Source organism: Oryctolagus cuniculus, chromosome 14, assembly GCF_051225735.1.
Source record: "Oryctolagus cuniculus isolate XC-2025 breed Fujian yellow rabbit chromosome 14, ASM5122573v1, whole genome shotgun sequence".
NCBI classification, from domain to species: Eukaryota; Metazoa; Chordata; class Mammalia; order Lagomorpha; family Leporidae; genus Oryctolagus; species Oryctolagus cuniculus.
Window position 1 is genome coordinate 57,686,987 of NC_142880.1, and position 17,550 is coordinate 57,704,536.

Genomic DNA, 17,550 nt, shown 5'->3' on the forward strand with positions numbered 1-17,550 from the left:
TGGGAGGGTTAATATTAAAAGTTCTAAAAATTGTCATCTCAGTTGGGTATCCAGTGTGAAATAGTCCACATAAAATGGAAAACACATGAGACTGTGAAGTGGCTGAAGGATATCGGGTAGAACAATGAAAGACAATACAGACAAAAGCAAAGTGAAAAAGATGCCTCAGTAGACATTTTTGGTAGGAATTTGCTCTTCAGAGCTTTTGCCAAGGGACTAATGAGGATACCAGTAAGAAAGGACTCTGAAGGCTTTAAAAGCACAAGATTATTTCCCACTGAAAATGAACTTTTTTTTTTTTTTTTTTTTTTGGACAGGCAGAGTGGACAGTGAGAGAGAGAGAGACAGACAGAGAGAAAGGTCTTCCTTTGCCGTTGGTTCACCCTCCAATGGCCGCCGCGGCCGGCACACCACGCTGATCCGATGGCAGGAGCCAGGTACTTATCCTGGTCTCCCATGGGGTGCAGGGCCCAAGAACCTGGGCCATCCTCCACTGCACTCCCTGGCCACAGCAGAGAGCTGGCCTGGAAGAAGGGCAACCGGGACAGAATCCGGCGCCCCGACTGGGACTAGAACCCGGTGTGCCGACGCCGCAAGGCGGAGGATTAGCCTATTGAGCCATGGCGCTGGCCAAAATGAACTTTTTAAAAAAAATTATTTTATTTATTTGAAAGGCAGAGTTACAAAGAGGGAGAGGAAGAAAGAGAAAGAGAATTTCCATCCACTGTTTCACTCCCCAGATGGATGCAATGGCAAGGTTGGAACAGACCAAAGCCAGGGGCCAGCAGCTTCTTCCAGGTCTCCCATGTGGGTGCAGGGACCCAAGCACTTGGGCCATCTTCCACTGCTTTCCCAGGCCATTAGCAGCAAGCTGGATCAGAAGTGGAGCAACCATGACTCCCACTAGCATTGCAGTAGGTGGCTTAACCTATTATGCCACAACGCCAGTCCCAAAATGACCATTTTTAAATAACATCAAGAAATTTTGCTTTTTATTGAAATAGTCATTTCATAAATATTTTAAGCATTGTGCCTGAAAATTTCTTTTTCTAAGATTTAATGTTGCTGAAATGTATTTGAAAAGATTAGTGATTAAGACCTTTTTAACATATTTTTAAAACCCCCACAGAAAAACTGCACCTCTGTGGGGTACTTTGTGATTTTTTGGTACATGTATATGTTGTATAACATGTATATTATATATTTCATTATGGTGAAAACATTCAAAATTCTATCCTCTGGTTTTTAAATATAGAAACACACACTATTTCAATATTATCTATAGTATCCCTACTGTGCAAATGAATCCCAGAATAAGACTTTTTTATAAAAAGTTCATATTCAGCAGCTCTTTGTGAGAATGGTATGAGTGAAATCACAGATGCCAGAGATCTTAAAAATCCTATTGTCCAAACTTCTGAATGGCTTGTGATATAACAGAAGGCCAGAGCTTGAGTAACTCTGGATCACTCCCTCTCCAGGCCTTTGCACTTGCTCTCTGCTCTACCTGAAGAGCCAGAAATATTCACATGGCTTCATCTTTCTCATCATTCATATCTCTGGTTGGGCAAATGACATCTCATCAAAGGGGTCATCCCTAGGCATCCAGTTCGTCAGAGCACCTCTGTGTCTCTCAACCCCATTTTCTCTCTGTTTAATGTCTCCATAGCATGTACCTTTTGCTGCAGTATACTTCTATGTGTTTCCAGTTTGTCTACTCCCATTAGAACAAAGCTTCAGGAAACAATGTCTTCGCTGTGTTCCCTGTGGTCCCAGCATCCCGACTAATGGCTAGCACACGGTAGATATTAGATGATCACTGTTTATTTTTTAATATTAAAACACTTATGAAATAATACATAAAAATTATCATACAGTAAAAACTTCATGAGTCTCTGTGTTTGAACATTTCAGGAGCCAACTTACAGTCTAGGAACTGGTTCCTGTTCTGGGAAAGGCCCTCAGTTGGGCTCCATATCCTGGGCTAAGGGCTGACTTGTTGAAAGCTTTTAAGTATTTATTAAGTAAACAGATAAATGTATGAGTGAAGTGAGTGAGAACGAGCCAAGATTCCAACTCCTCTTACACTAGGATCTGTTCTCCTCACTATCCAAGAGATTATCACAGAAGACAACATACTCATCCTCCACTCTCCAGGCATAAACAAAAAGTTTGTGGAAAAAATAGAATCAAAGGATGTGATTATTTTGGTGCAAAAAATGAAATCCATAATCCATAATCCATAATCCACCTTTTGCATGAATTTTCGAAGTACTCCTTATATCATTATTCTGGAAGAACACCCTGGGTCTTAGAGTCAGACAGACCCAAGTCTGAATCTAGGTTATATGCCTTACTGTCTCCATGAACACAGATAAATTACTGAACTTCTCTTTGCAACAGTTTTCTCATATATAAAATAGGAGCAATGACTCTATCAACCTCAGAAGTTTATCAGAATGAATGAAGATCACATAGTGAACACCTAGCACAAAATCTAGCACTCAGGCATTCAATATTCAAACTGAAAACCCAAGACAAACAATTCTTTCATCTCCTGCTGGTTTATTCATTTCCAATCTTTTTCCTTTTGGCCATATTTTTCCCATCTGCTTGCTGCCTTGAAAACCTACCTCCACAATGCCTTTCTTTCGATTGTGTTACTTTGGGGTTTATTACACAGTTGTAGTATATCAACACAAGCATTTCTTTCTCCCTGGCATTTCTGTCAGGTATAACCAACTCCAAAAATACCAAGCAAGGGCCGGCACCACGGCTCAATAGGCTAATCCTCCGCCTGTGGTGCCGGCACACCGGGTTCTAGTCCTGGTCGGGGCACCGGATTCTGTCCCACTTGCCCCTCCTCCAGGCCAGCTCTCTGCTGTGGCCAGGGAGTACAGTGGAGGATGGCCCAAGTGCTTGGGCCCTGCACCCCATGGGAGACCAGGATAAGTACCTGGCTCCTGCCATCGGATCAGCACGGTGCGCCGGCCGCAGCGCACCAGCTGTGGCAGCCATTGGAGGGTGAACCAACGGCAAAAGGAAGACCTTTCTCTCCATCTCTCTCTCTCACTGTCCACTCTGCCTGTCAAAAAAAAAAAAAAAAATACCAAGCAATCTAATTTTACTTTCTTGCAATCACATGGGTACTTAATGCCCTATAGCACCTAGAGCAGCTTTGGAGAATTGGGCAGAAGAATGAGTGAATGAATATTATTTAAAGGAGATTGGCGAGCAGCATACAAATGCTTATTTCTTTCTCTTGTATGTGACAGATAATCCAAAGCAAAGTAGCAGAGTACCTCTATATATTAAAGTTCTAGACGTCAATGACAATGCCCCAGAATTTGCCGAGTTCTACGAAACCTTCGTCTGTGAGAAAGCAAAGGCAGACCAGGTGAGTTTCCTAGGAAGGAGAGACGGATTAATTTAGCCCTTCTAATAATTCAGGTGATACACAGAGCTGAGGGCTAGTTTTGAATTATCTATGAAGGGAATGCTAAGAAAATTAATACTATAAATAAGAACGAGTATGAGTGTTTAACTTGTGTAAGAGAGCAAACAGTTTTTAAGAACTGGAAGTTCATCAGTCTCCAAGACAGATGCAGATTCCAAATTCATCTTAACTTTCATTAAAATAGATTAGTCGCAGCTTTATTGGAAAACTCTTTATTGGTGAACAGATAGTTTAATTACCATATGTACTTGAGAGTAATAACTGGAATATATTTTTGCAATTGCCTATAATTCATAGTTTCACTTATTTACATTGCCCATCTGTACAAGTAATACAAATTCATGAGTGTTTTACTATTTTACACATTTGTCCCTACCTGCAATAAGTCTTTGCTGCCAGTAATATAAAATTATGTCACAGTTTATTCACTGCTAAAGTACAGGAGCAAGTGGGAAGCTGCAGTTAACTGTGTTTTGTATCTTCATTGGCTTTTTAGCTTTTTGCCATCTGATAGCTTCTGTTTATGCCAAGATTGCTTTTCTGAACAGGCTGTCCCAAGGAGTGCCCCTATTTTGTTAGGTTACAATGCTGTCATAGATCATTGTGATATTGAATCTACTGAATCACTCTAAGACCATGTTTCTCCACCAGGGTGATTTTGCTCCCTAGCAATATGTGGGAACATCTAGGCACTTTGATGTTCACACAGGACAGCCCTGAACAACAGTTATCCTTTCTATACAGCTTTCTAACCCATCAACTTTTTCTAATAGAGCAGATTCATTGTATTGTTTCAAAGGCTATTGTTTTTAATTAAAATTTAAAATCCTTCAGTTAAGCAATTTACTACAAAACTGTGTAAGAAACATTATTGAGTTAGCAAAACTTTATAGTAGCTTTTTGGCTTTTCTTATAGTTGATTCAGACCCTACGTGCTGTTGACAAGGACGACCCATACAGTGGGCACCAATTCTCATTCTCATTGGCCCCTGAAGCAGCCATTGGCTCAAACTTTACCATTCAAGATAACAAAGGTAAACAAGCTCAAGTTACCTATAGTTATCTATAGGATCCAAATCTCTGTGTGTGTCAGTGTGTGTGTATACACATATATTTCCCATCATAATTGATCCAATACATGATGCCACATCCACACAAATTCACCACTTTGCTTTCTGGTTCCAGACAACACCGCAGGAATCCTAACTCGGAAAAATGGCTATAACAGACACGAGATGAGCACCTATCTCCTGCCTGTGGTCATTTCAGACAACGACTACCCAGTCCAAAGCAGCACTGGGACAGTGACTGTCCGGGTCTGTGCATGTGACCACCATGGGAACATGCAGTCCTGCCATGCTGAGGCCCTCATCCACCCCACGGGACTGAGCACGGGGGCTCTGGTTGCCATCCTTCTGTGCATCGTGATCCTACTAGGTAAACTGCTTCTCCCTGCATCCTATCTCCCCTTGGTGAGGGGCACACACTGTTACTGTGACACTCTAGATTTTTCCGTCTCCCCCATTAAAGCTTACAGCCTGCTCTAGGTGAGTAGAGTCAAATGCTGAGAATCTGTGTTGTTCAATTATGAACTCATTTTTGCTTGAAAATGGCTTTGGAGAATGAACAGATGTGAAACTTACCCATGTCTTTGCTTGCCCTGGGAATCATTCCGCCAAAAGAATCTCTTGTTTATCAGACTGGGAATGAATCTCAGAAGGATTTAAGGGCAATATAAATATGCCCTTTTCATTTCATTTGTTGTTTAATATTTAACTTAGCAAACATTGTTAAATTTTAAAAAGTGAAAGTCACCCGGCATGGAGTATATGGTGAAGGCCCTTTCTACAAAGGTAAAGTTTAAAGATCAATGGGAGAGTGGGAAGAGGAGTGTGATGACTTTTTCTCTTTCCTACAGGAAAAAAAAGTTATGAAATTTTCTATAGCCTGGTAGACTTATTTTAATCCACCCACGTAAATGACTACCTTATTAGCACTGCTCTCTGATTGCCACATAATGTCTATTATACTCATATCTCAGACTCTCAACACTAAATAACTGACTAAGAAGATAAATCTGGGATGCCAAAGAAAGTGAAATTCATAGCCCAACAATGATTTCAATGTAATTTCTACCACCAGCCAACAAATTAGCTCTACATTGAACTCAAATTGCCCAAAAGGTCTTTGACCTTTTGGGAGCTGAGAATACAAATGTTACTTAATAAAACCCTTACAAAAATAAAAGCAAGATCTGTAAAACTTATCTACACAAAGAAAAACAGAGTAAGAAGTTGGAGTTAACCTAGATGACCAGGAGGAAAACTTTTCTGAAAAGACGATGACAGAATGACATTGAGAAGCATCAAGGAGGACCTACATTTCTCCAAGAAAAGAACAAACGCCAAGGGATCCCTGCTCAAGAACTTCACATTCCCATTCCACCTCGCTAATTATAGCAGAAGCCTTGAAACTCAACCAGAGAACTGTGATTCTCTTTGTCAACTAAGATTTGGGAAAAGTATTTTAAGATATGAGGATAAATAAAAACTGACAGTGTGCAAAGACAAATCAGTGTTTCTAATGGTGTGAGTCTGCAAAAATTCCTTTGGAGAAGGGCATGAATGTTCTTTTTGATCAAAAGGGTTCTTTTTAGGCGCCCTACATTGGTGGGGAAGTCCTCAAGTAGTAGCCCTGTGGTGATCCATGGAAAGAGAGTGGATCCTCATCTGAGGGAGATGTTTCTTCCTTTCCCTCATCATCTATCCATTCTATCCTCCCCTTTTTCTTCCAACCAACTCTATCTTCCCTTTTTACTTCCCTCATGCCATGAATTCACTGTCTCTTCACTTCTGCTAATTGGCCTCAGTGCCACCCACATCCTGTCTGGTCTCTCTGGAAAACGTTACCTAATAAAAAAGGAGGAAAATGGAATTTAACCTTTACCAGGTTCACACCATAGGCCAGACAGGGTGCAAGGTGCTTTGCAAATTTTTTTTCATACTTAATCCACAGAGCCATCTGGTGTATATTTATCTGCATCTTAAATATGAAAACTGAGTCCCCAGGATGTGGAATCACGTAGCCAAGTCACACATCTAACAGGTGGTAGGACTAAGTTCCAAGCTAGCTCTTCTCTCACAAAGACGCAGGGCTTCCAAACTGTGCTCTATGTTGTGAAGTTATAGAAGGCAAGTCAATTTCCAGACGTGAAATGGGACAGCTGAAGAAAGAGGAGATGAATCTGAGAGTCTGTAAGAGAAGAAAAGCACATTGATATACAAGGAAATCTGGAGTCAAAAAAGTGGATCGTGTGGCATCTGGTATTTTACAAAAATAAAACAACAATAGAAATAACTAACCTACTACATCTCATGTCCATATGGTGCTTTAACATTGGCAAAACTTTCAGATTAACCAGGATACTTCAAAAAGTTAATGGAAAAATAAAATTAAAAGATAAGTTTAGGGGCAGCCATTTGATCTAGGGGTTGATGCTGGTTAAGACATGTATATATCACATCAGAGTATTTGGGTTTGATTCCCAGTTCTGACTCTTGAATCTAACTAATATAGACCCTGACTGGCAGCAGTGATGACTCAAGCGTTTGGGTCCCTACCACATGACAGAACTTTGAGATCCCAGCTTAGGGCTCCAGCTCTTACCCAGCCCCAGCAGTATTGGCATTTGTGGGATGAATCACTTAATGGGGTGCTATTTCTCTCTCTCTCTCTCATTTTTTATTTATCAAATACATAATTTTTAACTTTTATTTAATAAATATAAATTTCCAAAGTACAGCTTTTGGATTACAGTGGCTTCCCCCACCCCATAACTTCCCTCCCACCTGCAACCCTCCCCTTTCCTGCTCCCTCTCCCCTTCCATTCACATCAAGATTAATTTTCAATTATCTTTATACACAGAAGATCAATTTAGTATATATTAAGTAAAAATTTCAACAGCTTTCACCCACACAGAAACACAAAGTGTAAAGTACTGTTTGAGTAATAGTTATAGCATTAATTCACATTGGACAACACATTTAGGACAGAGATCCTACATGGGGAGTAAGTGCAGTGATTCCTGTTGTTGACTTAACAATAGACACTCCCGTTTATGGCATCAGTAATCACCCGAGGCTCTTGTCATGAGTTGCCAAGGCTATGGAAGCCTTTTGAGTTTGCCGACTCCAATCTTATTTAGATAAAGTCATAGTCAAAGTGGAAGTTCTCTCCTCCCTTCAGAGAAAGGTACCTCCTTCTTTGATGGCCTGTTCTTTCTGAAGATATCTCACTCGCAGAGATCTTTCATTTAGGTGTTTTTATTTATTTATTTTTCCAGAGTGTCTTGGCTTTCCATGCCTAAAATACTCTCATGCACTCTTCAGCCAGATCTGAATGCCTTAAGGGATGATTCTGAGGCCGGAGTGCTGTTTGGGACATCTGCCATTCTATGAGTCTGCTGTGTATCCCACTTCCCATGTTGCATCGTTCTCTCCTTTTTTAATTCTATCAGTTAGTATTAGCAGACATTAGTCTTGTTTATGTGATCCTTTTGACTCTTAATCCTATCATTATGATCAATTATGAACTGAAACTGATCACTTTGACTAGTGGGATGACTTTGGTAAAATACATAATTTTTTAATAAATTAAAGATAAGTTTATTTTGGTGCAAAAAATTTTGAAATCCATGCATAGTTTTTAATGCATAGATTATATGCATTTTCCTGAAACTTTCTGAAGCTCCTGTGTATGCATACACTTTAAAATTTTTCACATCAAAATAAACTTATTATTGGAATCCTAGTTCCCATTAACTTTTTGAAGTACTTTGGTATTAACTCATTCCTGACAACAATGTGGAGTATTGTGTTATCACTTTTCTTTTATACATTTAAGCTCATATAGATCTACTGGTCTTCTAGTTTTATGATGGCATTTGAACACAAAATGGCCCAAGATCCCTGGTCTCTAAAGGTAAATCTTATTGCTGTCCTCTAGTTCCAAGAGAATAGAGGAAAGAGAAGCTCAATCCTTGGTAAAGGTACCTTATCAATGCATTACTTTCCTGTTTTTGCTTCATGTGCTTAGAAATCGCGCTCTCAAGTTTATAAAAGTTTACCTGAGAAACATCTACCTTCTAGTTAATTACATTCTCAAGAAATTCTGTTCAAGTGTGCATCAGGCTTATAAGAAAATATGTGGGCAGTTTTAGCTGTCAAAGAATTAAGTCATGACTAAATTTCTTTGAATTTTTGTACCCTTTCTTTTCAGGTGTGCATATAACTAAAATTAAAAACATAGGTCCCCAAGCTGGAGAAAATTTAAGAAATGATAAAGGGCTGCTATTCTGCCTTAAATGACTGAAAGAGCCCATGTGCAGCACAGCTGAATTCTTGGAAAGAGAGTTGGCTTGATGCTCTTCTATAATCCCAAAGGCCATCCTTACTTACAGCCTTCTGTTTTGCAAATCCATGCCATTGGACACACCAGAAATAAGAATAAATGGTAGATCATGGGCATCCCTCTGCCCAAGGCCCTATGGTTCCCTGCCCCCCAATTCCCACTTCCCAGCATAGAGGTGAAGGGTATACAGAAGCCTCCAAGGGTCCAGGGGAAGGGTCCACTCTCTTCTCTCCACCACTGCCTAGTTCCCTCTAGCCAGCCACAGGAATCCTGGGTTCTCCTCAAACACACCAGGCACACATCTGGGGTCTTTCCTCTTTGCCAGAAGAAAGCTCTTGGATAACTCTTCATGTCTCTGCTCAAATGATGTGAAATTTGCCCAAAAAGCATAGACTTCCCCTCAAACACACACAGAATCACTCCCCACCTTCCTTATTCTGCTCTACCTTTTCTTGTTTATGTTCTACTCCTCATCTTCTAATACCTTCCTTGTTTATTGTTTACAGCATTTGTTTCACATCTCCATCCAAGTGCTGCCTCCACCACCCCTGCCCACTCTGTTAGGGCAGGGCTCTTCCTCAGTTGTTTTCCATTGACGGTGCCTAGAACCATACAGGGTGCAGAGTACTCACTACATACTATGTTTTGAAAGAATGAATGAATTCCTTCAGTGGATGTGACAGATGAGATGCCAGGATACCCTCTGGCAGCAAAGTAGAGTGTGTATATTTATACAACCACACACTTCAAAATGGCAAAATTGCATTTCCCTTGGAAACAGTCTATAACCCAAACATGCTTCACGCAACACTCTTAAGAATGTGGGTGTTTGAGTCTGACCAACCTACATTTGAATGACATCTCAAAACATCAATTTCCTCTTATGTGAAATGGGGTTATAATGATGGCACCTGCTCTGTAGAGTTGTTACAATGAAGAAATGAGATTCAGCATGTGAAGCACTTAGCACAAAGCTTGGCACACAGAAGGCTCTCAAGAGAAAACCAGTTACAACAATTCATATCATTAATGTCTGAAATTGTAATGTATACACATGTAGGTATGTATACACCCACTATTAGATAGGCAGATATGCTTACCACAAAGAAGCCATTATTCTGTGGTTCTTGGTGTGATAATTCAATTTCCCTGGCTCATAAACCCTGGGCCATGTGATGGGTGAGACAGTAAAGAGATGTTACTGGTATTTCCTATCATAAACTCCCTTGACAAACCCAGCTTAACAATGCATTTTCTTCCCTGGGTGGCATTTTTCCCTTCAAGCTGTTGCTTTGTTTTTATCTTCCCACCCATACATTTGTAGATAGATGTGTCTTTCTACCAGTAGCTAGCTGTGTCTTACTCACTCAACCAGCTGTGAAGAAAGATCAGGAATTATTTAAACATAATCTCTGCTTTGCCTCTAATTTGAGTTAGGAGGGGAAAAAAATCAAAAGAAGAAACAATCTGGGCAGCAAACTTATGAAACATGAACCTTTGAAAAATAAAATTCTCATTGCTTTCTGGGTCTCTCTAAGTATTACCTGTAACACTACTTTATATGTTGGGAAGATGTGCTAATACTCATATCTCTACTTTGTATGCAAATAGTCATATCTCTACTTTGAGTTTTAAACTAATTTAACACTTGTCTCAGAAAGTAGAAAAGAAGGCATAGTGCAAAAGTTATTTTAGATGCGGAGTTATGCAAACCCTTCAACACATCCCTGAAGGTGCCAGCCTTGGCCGCATAACCAGTTTCAGAGCTTTTTAGGTGTTCGGCATAATTTGCACTCTTCTCACGGTACTTTTACGATGGCTGAGCTTTCTATTATCATTTTATTTTACCTTACCTTGAAACTGGCTTGCCATTTCAAAGCAAAAGGAAACTACTGACAAACTATGACAATGTTTCATCCTCTCCCTAAATCATAACCTTCTTGCAAATATTTACTCCATCTCCTGGCTCCCGGTTTGATTATGGATGGAGGCAAGTGCATCCTTAAGAGAAATAAAAGTTGAGTCTGCCTTTTGTACAGAACTTATAAAACTTCACATCTGAGCACAGTATTTCTTCCTGACATTAATTGGGTAGCAAATTAACTTTCCCTTCTCTTTCTGTTTTGTTTTCTGCTTCCAGTGACAGTGGTGTTGTTTGCAGCTCTGAGGCGGCAGCGAAAAAAAGAACCTTTGATCATTTCCAAAGAGGACATCAGAGATAACATTGTCAGTTACAACGACGAAGGTGGTGGAGAAGAGGACACTCAGGCCTTTGATATCGGCACCCTGAGGAATCCTGAAGCCATAGAGGACAACAAATTACGCAGGGACATCGTGCCCGAAACCCTTTTTCTACCCCGACGGACTCCAACCGCTCGCGACAACACCGATGTCAGAGATTTCATTAACCAAAGGTTAAAGGAAAATGACACGGACCCCACTGCTCCTCCCTACGACTCCTTGGCCACCTACGCTTACGAAGGCACCGGCTCAGTGGCCGATTCCCTGAGCTCGCTGGAGTCGGTGACCACGGATGGAGACCAGGACTACGACTACCTTAGTGACTGGGGCCCTCGATTCAAAAAGCTCGCAGATATGTATGGAGGGGTGGACAGTGACAAAGACTCCTAATCTGTTGCCTTTTCATTTTCCAATACGACACTGAAATATGTGACGTGGCTGTTTCTTTCTATTTATCCAGTACTCTGTGAAGGGTTCTCTATTCCACCAGATCCAAAAGCCAATGGCTGCAGTCCGTGTGGATCCAACGTTAGAGACTTTTTTCTAGTACACTTTTATGAGCTTCCAAGAGGCAGATTTTTATTTTTTAGTGCATCCAGTTAACCAAGTCAGGGCAGCAGGTGCGAGCTGGAGGGCACAGGGAGCTGCCCTCTCCTTTACTCTCGGAGGGCAGTTTTGGAGCACGCTCACTATCACTATCACTCCACCAACTCAGGCCAGCGGACGGCTCTGACCGTACACTCCACGTGCCAGTGGGATGAGGGGTTAGGCTTTCATGAGAAAAAGATCATTTTAGTAAACGAAGAGAGAGGGGAACAACTGTGGAGTTGCTCCTGGTATGTCAGCGCACAAGGCGGTAATAAACTACATAAGGGTGTGTGTTTCTGTCACAAAGAACCTAAAATGACATTTGCCCATCCTGTTTGCTATTCCAGAGCTTTTTCTGGCACCAACTACTATTTCAAACATCAAATCCACCAATGTTTAAGATTCTCTCCCCTAAAGGAATAGAAGCAGATTAAATGGTAACACTAAAAGACATCACCACCAACACAAACTTAGCAAGGTTTCATTCCATGCCACCAACCCAAGTCTGTTATACATTAGACAAACAAAAGTTTGCTTCTGCATCATTTAAAGGGAAAGAGAAAATAGCTAGTAATGTCAACAAAAGAAATATTTAGCATATTCTGGCCACCAAATATATCACATATCACTTGAAATTCTTTCAACTATTAGTTAGGCTAATGACAAATGAGTCTGTTTATAAGTTCGTGAGAGAATTTTTCTGAGACAAATTTAACTCCGTGTCTGTAGTTTTCATCAGTATTATTCTATCATACTTGAAAGTAGCAGTGTGAAGTATTATAATTCATCTTCACCAGATATTTCTCACACAATTAAGTTGAATTGGTAAAGTTAGATGAAATTAAATTCAAGCCTCACCCTCAAAGTTCAGTGGAAAGGTTAGAGCCACCCTAGAACATAGCACCCAGCTCCTGACACCCAGAAACATCTACTTACTTATGTAACAACATCTGTGTACATGAACAACACATTGAGATCATGGTGAAAAACCTACATAGTCCATGTTCAGAAGATGCTTACAAAGGGAAAATAGATTCCCTTCAAAAAAAATGTTTAAAATTGTGATTAAAATAATAGTTGACTTTCAAAGGCATTAATATTTTTTCACTGTTTTTAGTTTTGCTGCCATGGCAACCCTGCCATCCCTGTGTTTGAATTAATGATAAAGTAATGGTCTCAAAGGACAACAGAAAAAGAAATGTAAAATCCACCAATCTATTATTTCTCTGATTATGCAATTAGCATCATAGTCACTTATGATCCGGAGGACCTAAATGAACTGAACTAATCCTTCTGTCAGGTTCAAATCATTTATTTCATGTGGTTGTTCTAATGGCTTTTATCATTAGAACCTCAGATTGTGCAGTCATCAGAAATTTCCAAAGTACTGTAATGAAAACATCTTTGTTTTGCAAACTTAAGAAAAACAGGCTCTGTACATATATATATACATATGATATATATATAAAATATACTTAAGAATAGGCTGACTTCACTTACTAGTCTTAGGGATTCATTTTTAACTTAATGTTAATTTTCTTCAGACAATCTCAGCGTCATTTCCATTTGGGGTTAATGTCTTATCAGGACTAACTTTCTGTTTGGAAACACACTGTTGCTAAGTCTTCAACAGGCATACTATCCAGCAAGTAAACATGGCGCCTTTAAAGCAAGGGAAATGTAGCACTCTGGGTTGCCCGATGAGAATGAAATCTTTTTATAAGCATACTATTCTTTTCGTTTCCTGAATGGTTTCTATTTTGTAATGGACTGCCCTGAAAATTAACAAATATTTCATCCTTAGACTATTTCTTGTTTCCAGGATTTTCTTTTTCTAGTACTTCATACACACACACACACACACACACACACAGAGTCACTAAGAAATGCAAATAAAACACTACAAGAGGGCTTCACTGTAATGAATCTAGATATAACATAGTCACAGGTAAGTGTTGAAAAAAATAGCTTAGCAAAGCTAATTAAAAATAACTAGTTATTTATCTCAATAGAACAGCATCTTAATCACAAGATTTACTATGAAATTAAAGAACATGCTATCCTTATGTTTCATGCAAGGTAACAACTGAATCAAGAACGTTCCCTAAAAAGTAAAGTATCATCAAAAGTTATCTTTTCAAACTTTCGCCATTAACTGGAATTTCTGAGAGTTAGCACTAGAAGTCTCCAAACCAGGGTTTACTTTCTCCTTCTAAGTGAAAATAAGCAGTTGTATAGCAGAGTATCTGAGATGTAACCGGCAGGGTTTTTTATCCCTGCCTGAAGGTGATACAGTGTGCTAAGAACAGCATGCTAAATAGGACTAAACACGGAACTACCTGTTCAATCTCTTGCCACAGAAGTTGATGATGAAGTAAATCTCCAGCAGATTGGATAATTTGTGACTAGAGCAGAATATTTCCTGCCAGGGTCCTGTAATATCAACTTGGAGTGGTATTTTCCTATCATTAAAACTCGATCATCTAACATCATAGAACTGACAGCCACAGTTCTGTCATTCTCCTGCCTGCACCTCCTTCTCTCTAAAATATCAGGTCCAAACACCATTCCATGCGCAGCTCTTTTTTCTTCAGCTATAGGTCCTAGACCAATGTGAAAGATTACTGGAGTAAAGAACTTTTTTTAGCTCAGTTTTCATATGTTGGTGTTCCGATTTCAGATGCTGGTGATGAGAGAGATGGAAAGAGTTGTAAGAAGCAAAATTTTAATATTTGCCTTAACTACTGAGAAACCCAAATGCATGAAGCCTAGGCAGATGACTTTCACAGGTTGTTTCAAAGTGGTTTAGACCTTTCTGACTTTTCCCCTCTATCTTAAGGAAAGAGGTTTTTTCCTAACCCACTAACATATTCCCTGGAACGAGCTGAAATTTTAAAGCCATTTACCCATTGCATGGACAATTTCTGCCGAAAAGCCTGAAAAACATTTGTCCCCAGAAAAGTAAGTAGAGCAAATGAGAGATGAAACATTTGTCCCCAGATAATTAAGTAAATCAACAGTGGTCCCTTAGACTCAAGAGAGGGAATCTGGGCAGAGTAAACATGTGATTTTTTTTTCTTTTTTCAGAACTTTTCTGGCTTTACAGTTTGAGGGACGCCAGGGAGGTTCAGCCACCAAATTATTCTATTTTCAGGCGGAACAAACATGGTGATTCAATTTTAACTCAGTATAAAAATATGTGGTTTCATTCTCATTTTTCAGCTCCTGGAAAGTTGTGCAAGAAGTTCTTCAAAATTGAATCTGTGTCCTAGGAGCATCCAAATTTTATGGATCCAAAATAACTTCAGAATGTTCTCATTACTTTCATTTTTAAGTACATAAATTTTAGATGTCCTGATTCGCTGAACAGTATCTTACATCAAATGCTTTGCCTTGAAATGCACATTTCCTAGTAGGAGAGAGAGAGACATAAACTACAAATGGGACATTCCTAGATTCTATTTACTTGAGCACTATAAAAAGTACACAGCTCAAAGGAGAGACCAGAGTTGGTTCCCAGATGTAAATCAGCATTTAAATCAGGCACTTGTGCTTATCAGCTAAATTCATCCCTACTGAGGGACAGAGCCACCAAATCTCTTATCCTAGTCACTAGTTTTGAAGTAGTATAATTACTTTGGAACAACGCTCTTAAAAAGCATGATCCCCACTATTTAAAGGGTATCCTCTGAAAAGCATCATTTTAGCATAATTTTAATTTCTGTGTGTTAATCTTTTTTGAATGGTGACATTCTGGTAGGGGACTCAAAAGGCAAGCGGTCTTGCCATGTCTGAGTTAACACTAGAGCCCAGCCTTCTTTATCAGATCACAAGAGTAGAAAGCTTAACCCTTGGTTTGTGAATCTTTAGGAAGATGGACTGTTTCCTAAGCTGACAAGCAGCTTTCTTTTCCAGAGAATGCAGAATTACAGCGTGGTCTCCTTAAAAGTTCAGTGGCTATTACAGCTGCAGCATTTTTAATCTCCCTTTGGCATCTTTATGGAATGATTTTCTAAAGGGATAATTCTCTACTAAAAATACCAGGCCCTGGCCATATTTAACGTGGAGAGCAATACACTCTTGGAAAGGAAATACATTGACTCACACACTTGTTAAAAGTTAATAAAGAAATAGCTCATTTTTAAAGCCACGAGTTTATGGTCTCTGCATCGTTGATTTAATTTAAGCATTGCAGAGACAATCTTTAATCCACTCCCCATTTTGTATTACCTTATTTATGATACATTTTCATTTTTTAATTTGGGGGAACCAGTGGCCAAACCAAGCCAGCAGATGAACGTGTTGAAAGGAGGTCAGATGGAAACCAAGGCTATTACCCACTGTATTTCAGACAGGCCTGAGACACTTAGCCCAACAGCCACTGGGTTATTAGATTAATTTCAAAAGAGCTTTTACAACTTGCTCTAATTCCATTTTTTTTTTAAACTCATAGACCACAAACTCAAATTTCTCCTCAACTGGGGCTAATCTGACAAATGAGGCATGGACCTAGCGTTGTGGAAAAAGCATTCCACTATAATGAGACCTTGGTCTTTCTTGTGAGACTATGCTATTTATGTAAATATGTCTTCTGTAAGCTTTTAGTTTCCTATGATCTATTAGTTTAGTGTTTATTAAAGGATCAAATGTATAGACTTATTACGCATTCAGGAGGAATGCTGTGTAGCAAATGTACAATGGAACTGCTCAAAAGAAACACAGGAACACTTCAAACTCACTGCACTGTTTTGTTTGTGATTATTTCATCACTTTGAGAGTAAAGATAGGCCTTATAATAAATGCTATGTGTGTCTTCAGTAGTACTGAGCTAAGGCAACTTGGCATTCTCCTACTGTGACTTGTGATTTTTCAACCCAGAAAATAAAAGCTTTTTGGTATTGATTGTTTTTAATTAAAAACACTTTCATGTATGAGTTGAACCTGATGCCACCCTTGAAGATGTACCGACCGGGGTGCCTCGTTCATGTCGTTTTTCTCAGTGTTGCTCATGTCTTTGGCAACGAGATGCCTGGTGGAAAATGCTTCCTGCTGAGCCGCCATGCACATTTCCAGTTAGGGAGACTCTCCACACTTCACAGCTTCCATGAAAATGTCTCCGTATTAGAAGACTGGGGTCACCACAGTTACCTTCAGCTCTGTGTGGCCAGGCCTTCTGTTGTAGTCAAATGGCAAATGCGCATTTCTTGAAATGGCTTCTTTTATTTTGCTTTGTTTTCTTAGACTTATAAATTTAAAAAGAATGCAATTGAAAAAGTGATTTCTCACAGAGTAAATATGCCTTTTGCAAATCAATTTTTGTAACAAGTTATTTATATGATATTCCTTAATAAACTGGGTTTTTTTCTACCTTGTTTTTTTTTTCAATTCTCCCAAACCATCATTTGCTAGCACAGAGATTTTTTTTTAAATATACACACTGACATACTTTATCTTTCTGAATCTGCTGTTCTAACCTCTCAGACAGCTAAGGAAAGCCGACTTGTTATAATAATTAGCTTGTAAACAACAGTTTCTCCCAGCCAGCAAGACGCATCGCTGGTACTGCTCTGCACACTTCTTACTGCTGGGACAGGAAGAATTCCACTGTAATTTATGGTGTGGCTGTATTAAGAAGAAAGCTATTTATCCTCATGGTAATTGCTTTAGATAAAAAAGGACAGTTCTATATTTTTGCTCCTCCCAAATCTCCATCGTTTATTTCGCTCCCATGAAAACAACTGTCCGTGGATCTGTGATTTAACAAAAGAAAAAGCAAGAGCCACATCAGATGGAAATCAGAAGCAAGTTCTTCCAACCATCTGATACTATGAGTAAATAAAATGTTGTTAGCATA

General features: G+C 39.4%; 1 protein-coding gene across 5 annotated transcripts in view; it reads left to right on the top strand.

Moving 5' to 3' along the window:
- CDH6 (cadherin 6) overlaps positions 1–17,061 on the top strand; it is a 144,120-nt gene extending 127,059 nt beyond the window's left edge. For 3 of the 5 annotated variants that reach the window (XM_008262090.5, XM_089312654.1, XM_002714096.6), the window contains exons 9-12: positions 3,276–3,397; positions 4,374–4,491; positions 4,643–4,894; positions 11,008–17,061. In XM_008262090.5, coding sequence (XP_008260312.1) covers positions 3,276–3,397; positions 4,374–4,491; positions 4,643–4,894; positions 11,008–11,498 — 983 coding nt within the window. In that variant the 3' untranslated portion in view covers positions 11,499–17,061. Of the gene's footprint in view, positions 1–3,275; positions 3,398–4,373; positions 4,492–4,642; positions 5,005–11,007 lie in introns of all 5 variants that reach the window. The other 2 variants (XM_051853547.3, XM_051853546.3) reach the window with 2 other exon arrangements.
- Positions 17,062–17,550: the final 489 nt, after the last annotated feature.